This window comes from Budorcas taxicolor, chromosome 7 (genome assembly GCF_023091745.1).
Source record: "Budorcas taxicolor isolate Tak-1 chromosome 7, Takin1.1, whole genome shotgun sequence".
In the NCBI taxonomy this organism is placed as follows: domain Eukaryota; kingdom Metazoa; phylum Chordata; class Mammalia; order Artiodactyla; family Bovidae; genus Budorcas; species Budorcas taxicolor.
Genome location: NC_068916.1, coordinates 51,550,370 through 51,557,383, shown reverse-complemented (window position 1 = coordinate 51,557,383; position 7,014 = coordinate 51,550,370). Strand labels below are relative to the sequence as shown.

At 46.5% G+C, this 7,014-nt stretch overlaps 1 protein-coding gene across 1 annotated transcript; it reads right to left on the bottom strand.

The window, feature by feature from the left end:
• Positions 1 to 1,170: 1,170 nt before the first annotated feature.
• Positions 1,171 to 3,624, bottom strand: PCDHAC1 (protocadherin alpha subfamily C, 1). The gene has a single exon (XM_052643648.1). It carries the CDS (start codon positions 3,622 to 3,624, stop codon positions 1,171 to 1,173), a length of 2,454 nt encoding a protein of 817 aa, XP_052499608.1.
• Between the last annotated feature and the right edge of the window lie 3,390 nt (positions 3,625 to 7,014).

Below are 7,014 nucleotides of genomic sequence, written 5' to 3'. Positions count from 1 at the left end.
CTGTAGTGGGTTGCCATTTCCTTCTCCAAGGGATCTTCCTGACCCAGGAATCAAAGCCTGGTCTCCTGCATTGCAGGCAGACTCTTTACTGACTGAGCTATGAGGGAAGCCTTCTTAGGGACATTACATCTTAACATGGTATTTACTTATTTCAAATTTTACTGGCTTCTAAAATAATAAGAAAATTAAATCCAAGTTGAATGGACTTTAAATGGGAAGTGCACCTTGAACACACAAATGTTTCTGACATGGCAATTACGCATCTGTCTTCTTTGTGAAATGCATCAGTAAGAACACATAATAAAAGATTGTCAAGTCCTATACCCAACTGTATCATCTTTCTGTCAGTACAAATAAGTGTTCTCAGACATGCTTATTATTTCTATATATTTACAAATACCGTGTGGAACTATTATCTATGTTTTGGAATATCATTATCAAAAAAGACTACTTTGTCAAAGTGGTAATCATTGTAAAATATAGCCTAGGGAATATCCTGCATTTTATTAAATGGTATAGCATTCACAATCCAATTCACTGCCTTCTCTACCACAAAACCTTCTCTGATTCCCTCTTCCCTGTCTAGATGTTCTCTTTCTCCCTTCTTTGAATATCTGTTACAATTTATTTTTACATGTTTTAGGTTATCATCATGTTTAAATCATGTATTTGTTATGGTTTGAGTAAATGTCTCATCATCCATGGTATTAAGTTTGTATTATGCAAAGACTCTTCCATAATTTTCATTCTCAACTTAGGTATCAGAATGCCTTAAACATATCTGTCGCTCAAAATATGTTTTCTAATGAAAGGATATTTGTTTCAAGTAATTCCTTAAAGAAATTCATAAAAGGAATTATTCAAAGACATCCCAGGTTGTTTATTACCTGTTCCAGAAACTTTGGTGGTTTATTCTTTTCAATTTTATAACTTTATACTGTATTACTTTAATTGTTCTTTAATAGATTTGAATTTCTTACCTTGGTTTTTCAAAAATAAACTGTAACCTCCTTGAGGCCAAAAATGATCTCTTTTAACACCTGAATCTTCCCAGAATCCTTAGTACAGGGGATGCTGAGCAGGAGTGTTCAATTCTATGGATTACATGCTGCCAAAGACTCATAAGAAACATTTTAGAAACACCTAGTGACCATCTCCTGGTCAAGGGAATCAAATTCCATAAAATATGCTTACCATGGCATTGACATTTGCATGATCCCCTTTCCTATTCCGAATCTGGATACAGGATATTGGTACATTCAGTTCTACCCCAGAGGCCAGATTTCTCAGGTCAGCAGCAGTGTATTCCCCATGCAACAGCAAACTGTTATCGTAACCAAGTCCCAGGGAGGCCCAATAGAGATAAGTATGAGAAAGTCTTTCAACTGTAGTGACATCTATTGTGTATGATGACATGCAAGGATTCGAAGCCACCTTGCTTCCATACCTCAGCTCCTCTGGAGAGTGACAGCAGCTCTGAGTGCAACAACCTGCACTCTGGCTCAACTTGCTACACACAAAGAAAAGTAAACACCCCAGAAATAAAAAGGAAATACAGGCCAGGGCAATTGTTAAATACAGGTTCTGGGCAGAAAGGTGCCCTCCTGTTTCCCAGCCATCTTCAAAGTCTGGAAGGACCTGAGGGGCAGAGCTGCTCAACAGCACACCCAATGTGACAGAGGTGGAAAGTGATGGGTCTCCATGGTCCTGAACCACCACCACCACCTTCTGTTTAACTGCATCAGTGGGAAGAACTAAACGAGCAGTACGGAGCTCTCCCACGTTGGCTAAAATTCTGAAAAGGCTCGAGTCAGAAGCCTGAAAGATGTAGTAGGAAAGCCAAGCATTGGAGCCACTGTCTGCATCTTCTGCTATCACTTTTGTGATCAAGTATCCTGTTCTGGCAGAGCGGGGCACGATTTCCACTGGGACAGAGCCATTTTTGGGCAAGGGAAACAAGATGACTGGAACATTGTCGTTCCTATCTACCACAAACAAGTTCACAGTCACTGTTGCACTTCTGGGAGGAAAGCCACCATCCCCGGCTTCCACTTGGAAGTGAAACCCCCTGAGCTGTTCAAAGTCAAAGGAAATTTTGGCAGTGATGGCCCCACTGAATGAATCTACTGCCACCAAGCTTGAGGCTGCCTGCCCTTCAGAGATAATATCCAACAGCTCATAGAAGACAAGGCCATTCTTCCCCAGATCTGGGTCCTGGGCAAACACATGTCCTATGGAGGCCCCAGGGGCATTGTTTTCAGCCACAAAAAGTTCCTGTTTCGATTTAGGAAAACTTGGTGTGTTATCATTCACATCAGCAACTGACACAGTCAGTGTCCTGCGAGTGCTAAGTGGAGGTGAGCCACCATCCAAGGCAGTGATCAGAACCTGGTATTCACTGACTTGCTCCCGGTCCAGCGGCCCATCAGTCAGCAAGCTGTAGTAGTTGCCAAAGGAAGCCTTCAACTTAAAGGGGCCTCCACTGTACATGCTACAGGTGACTTTACCATTGGGACCAAGGTCTTCATCCCTTACACTAAGGAGAGCAATCACTGTGCCAGTGGCGGCGTCCTCGGAAACGGGACTGCAGAGAGTGAGAAGGTTCACCTCAGGGGCGTGATCGTTCACATCAGTCACCTCCACCAGCAGTTTAGCGGTGCTGGCTAGACTGAATGCACCTTCATCCCTTGCCTCAATGTATGCCTCCAACAGCGTTTCAGGAGGACCTAGCGAAGCAGCGACCCGCACTTCCCCATTTCTAGGGTGCACGTGGAAGTAGTGTCGCAGTTTGGCTTGGGTGCTATCGCTTAAGGAGTACCGGATTTCCCCATTGGAGCCTTCATCCGGGTCCGAGGCTTGCACTCGGAATAACACAGTCCCTTTGGGTGCAGTCTCTGGCACCTTGGTGCGGTATACTGAGCGCTCAAATACAGGTGCATTGTCGTTTGTGTCCACCACGACGATGGTGACTTGTACCTCACCGGAGCGCGCTGGCAGCCCGCCGTCCCGAGCGGTGAGCACTAGCCGGTGGGTGGCACGCTGCTCCCGATCCAACGCTTTCTCCAACACCAGCTCTGGGAATTCGCTGCCGTCGACCCGCGAACCCATGTCCAGGCGAAAGTGCCGGCTGGGGCTCAGGCTGTAGCTTAGCAACCCGTTGCTTCCCTCGTCGGCATCTTCGGCATTAGGGAGAGTAAAGCGGGCTCCTGGCATAAGGAACTCAGGAATATGGAATTGCACGTCGCCGGCAGGGAAGTGAGGCGAGTTGTCGTTGATGTCCAGAACGTGAACATGGACCTTGTGGAGCTCTAGCGGGTCCTCGAGCACAAGCTCATAGATCAGGACGCAGACAGCTTTGGCCCCGCACAGCCGTTCGCGGTCCGCCGGCTCTCGGACCACCAAGCTTCCGCTGGCCAAATCAACCCCGAAGTAAGTCTCGCCGTGGCTGGAAAGGAAGCGAAAGTTCCGCAAGGACAGAGAGGCCGCTGACAGCCTCAAGTCCTGGACAACACTGCCTACGACTACGCCCCGTTCGGTCTCCTCCGACACTGAGTATTCGAGCTGCCCCGCTACAGAGCCGCAGGAAATCCACAAACATAGAACCGCCGCCCTCCAGCCCACCATCCCCCTCCCTCTCGGCGTCCTCGCTCCACCAGCGGTGACCCGGGACCATGCTCCGGACTCCCGGAGAGTGCGAGCCGTGGTAAAAGGAAAAAACCGAGGGCCGGTCGGCCGCCGCTGCCCGCTGGAGGTGCAGAAGCAGCCGACATTCGCCTTCCGAACGCGGTAATTGCCCGGGACCGGCCGGCCGAGAGCAAGGCTTGCTAGACCGGAGGTTCGGCAGCCGTCTGGGAAAGCGGACCTGCGGGAGCGGAGGAGCGCAGCGCCGCCTAGGGGTGCAGAGGCGAGGAAAATCGCCGGGTTCCGGGAAGAGCGGTCTCCGTTCCCCGCCCACTGGGAACTCGCCCCGCGCCCAGGCTGCGAGCGCAGGGCGGGGCAAAGAGATGCTCCGAGAAACTAACACATCTTCCCTTAAACTGCGTTTCCTAGGACAACGCCCTGACCGCCTCAGTCTTAACGTCTACAAACTCTACCTGAAGACGGCTTAAAACTGGGGCTGAGCTCGGCTGGGCGTCTCTCAACGACTATTTTGAGAGCCGAGCATCGGGTCCCGGGCGCTCGGACCCACTGACTCCCTACAGTGCCGGCAGAGAGGGAGGAATTCCGAGAGGAACGGCCGGGCCTTACACGTTGGGAGGTGGGACCACGACCAAGAACCACTACGCCTTCTAGGCTTAAGGAAACAGGAACCCTCAAATCAAGTGCTATGGTGCGTTCCGTGCTGGATTCTCAGCCTCTCCGCTGCGAGTTTAAGTCTCTCCTGCCCTTTCTTATATCCCCGGAGACGCCAAGATTTCTATAGCGAGAACCAGCGAGGGGCATATGGGGATCATTCCCTGGCACTCTCGCTTTTCAAGGCACAAAACTAGGCGAGCGCAATTCCTGTTCAACGTTCCCTCTTTTTTTCCAAATCAGCAGCTTTTCTTCTTTCCCCAGGAGCCCCTAAGGGGAGTGTTCTGCAAGCTCTGGGCGAGGAAAGTGGTTAGAACCCAGTCAATATCAAGCATTAGAAACTCAGAAAGATTGACAGCTCATCCCCAAACTGGACCTGGACATACAAAACGAAGGGGGAAATACTGAGATACTCCCCAGAGCGTGACCAGGAAACTGTTCTGTAAATTTGCTCTTATTCAGAAAACAGTGGTGTAAGAGCAGACCTGATGCCCGTCGGTTCCCCAGCTTTGTTTTTAGCCGGTCTTCGGCACGGAAATTGGGACAGTGATCTGTTCTATGAAAAACAGCTCTTGCCCACAATACTTCCAAATTCCACCTAGCACCCTACAACCAGTGGCTTCTCCTGAGAGGGTGGAGAGCTGAAAAAGCTTAAACACTAAACACTAAATTCCTCACTCAAATCCTTCTTTTAATACAATTTCAGTGTCCAAAGCTCCAAGAACCAAAATTTGAAAGACAAAAGCTGAATACAGATAAAAGAAATGAAGCTCTCGGGGCATTATATTTACTGGTCAGAAAACTGCCTAAACATACGGCTAATTACTGAAGCTGAGTACTGGATACATGGAGTTAATTACACAATTCTCTCAACTTTACTGTATGCCTGAATATTTCTCTAATAATTTTTTAAACTGTCACTTAAAATGTAGGTGGGGCAGGCAGGGATAAACAGGCACCTCCAGGTTTCTGGTTTTAAGACAAGTGTGATTGGTAACTTCACTGTGCCACTAAACACCAATCACCTCCTCTGTCCATCACAAACCCACCCCTTCTTTCTTTCAAGCAAGGAGGGTAGGCTGCCTCTTGTCGTTTTAGTCACTAAGTGGTGTCGGACTCTTTAGGACCCCATGGACTATAACCCACCAGGCTCTTCTGTCCATAGGATTTCCCAGACAAGAATATTGAATGGATTACCATTTCCTTCTCCAGGGGAATCTTCCCAACCCAGGGATCGAAATTGCCTCCCCTGCAGTGGCAGGCAGATTCTTTTACCACTGAGCTACCTATTTATTTTATTTATGAGCTGCCTATTTATTTAATATATATGATAATTATAACAAAGCACAAATGCTTCTATTATACTTCAGTTTTTAAAATAATTCTGCCTCAAAGCCTGTCATAAAGTAATCATTGAAATGTGGCATGTCAAAAGTTACTCCTCTGCTATCAAGGACTATAAAATGAAAAATAATACATATCACTCCTCCCCTTGGGTTTCCTTGGTGGCTCAGTGGTAAAGAATCCACCTGCAAAGCAGGAGCTGCAGCAGACACAGGTTCAACCTCTGGGGTCGAGAAGATCCCCTGGAGGAGGGCATGGCAACCCATTCCAGTAATCCTGCCTGGAGAATCTCAGACAGAGAAGCCTAACAGGCTACAGTCCATAGGGTCACAACGAGTCGGACACGACTGAAGCAACAGCACACACTCAATGTTAACTGATATAAACTAGAGTTTGTGGGAAAGTAATATTTAGATATCTAAATATTTGGATATCCAGAAGATGAGAAAGTCTTAAAACTTTTTTTCTTATGTATAATATTACTGCTGCTGCTGCTAAGTCATTTCAGTCGTGTCCAACTCTGTGCGACCCCATAGACAGCAGCCCACCAGGCTCCCCCCATCCCTGGGATTCTCAAGGCAAGAACACTGGGGTGGGTTGCCATTTCCTTCTCCAATGCACAAAAGTGAAAAATGAAAGTGAAGTCGCTCAGTTGTGTCCAACTCTTAGTGACCCCATGGACTGCAGCCTACCAGGCTCCTCCATCCATGGGAGTTTCCAGGAAAGAGTACTGGAGTGGGTTGCCATTGCCTTCTCCGATAATATTACTAGTTAAGGTTAAAATCATGAATTAACATAACTTCTCTATAGCAGAACCCTTCCTTTCTAATATTTCATTTTGCCAGTACATGGCATTTTCTTTTTTGTGTGTGTGTGCAATAAAATTTTATTAAAGTATAAAGGAGATAGAGAAAGCTTCTGACATAGGCATCAGAAGGGGGTAGAAAGAGTACCCCTGGCATTTTCTATAGTGTCTCCTAATTCAAGTATTTTCAAGCTTTTAATTAGGTGCAAGTGCAACTTTAAGAGGACTCTGTGCAAAAACATTGTTCTGATTCCTGCTTGGGTTCTATTGCAAAGACTATTATTATAAAGCTCTCCCACCAAACTTGGTTGTAATCTGTAAATTCAAGAGATTGCTAGTCATAATGCATAAGTTCATGTTAGAGATCCTGAAGCCAAACAGGAGAACGATCTGAATATCCACCAGAGTTTGTCAGTAAGATGTTATTGTACTCAAGATTTTCTTAGTAATTAAGATTATTCTTTTGGGAGTATATTCTGTACTTAATGGGAAGTAAATTAAAAAACTGGACATCACAACCACATTAAGCAAATTTTTATCCCATAATATTGCTTTATGAAGGTTTCAAATCA

Bases quoted from the DNA above. Each gene is read 5' to 3' on its own strand.
- PCDHAC1 (XM_052643648.1), bottom strand. From the start codon at position 3,624: ATGGTGGGCTGGAGGGCGGCGGTTCTATGTTTGTGGATTTCCTGCGGC.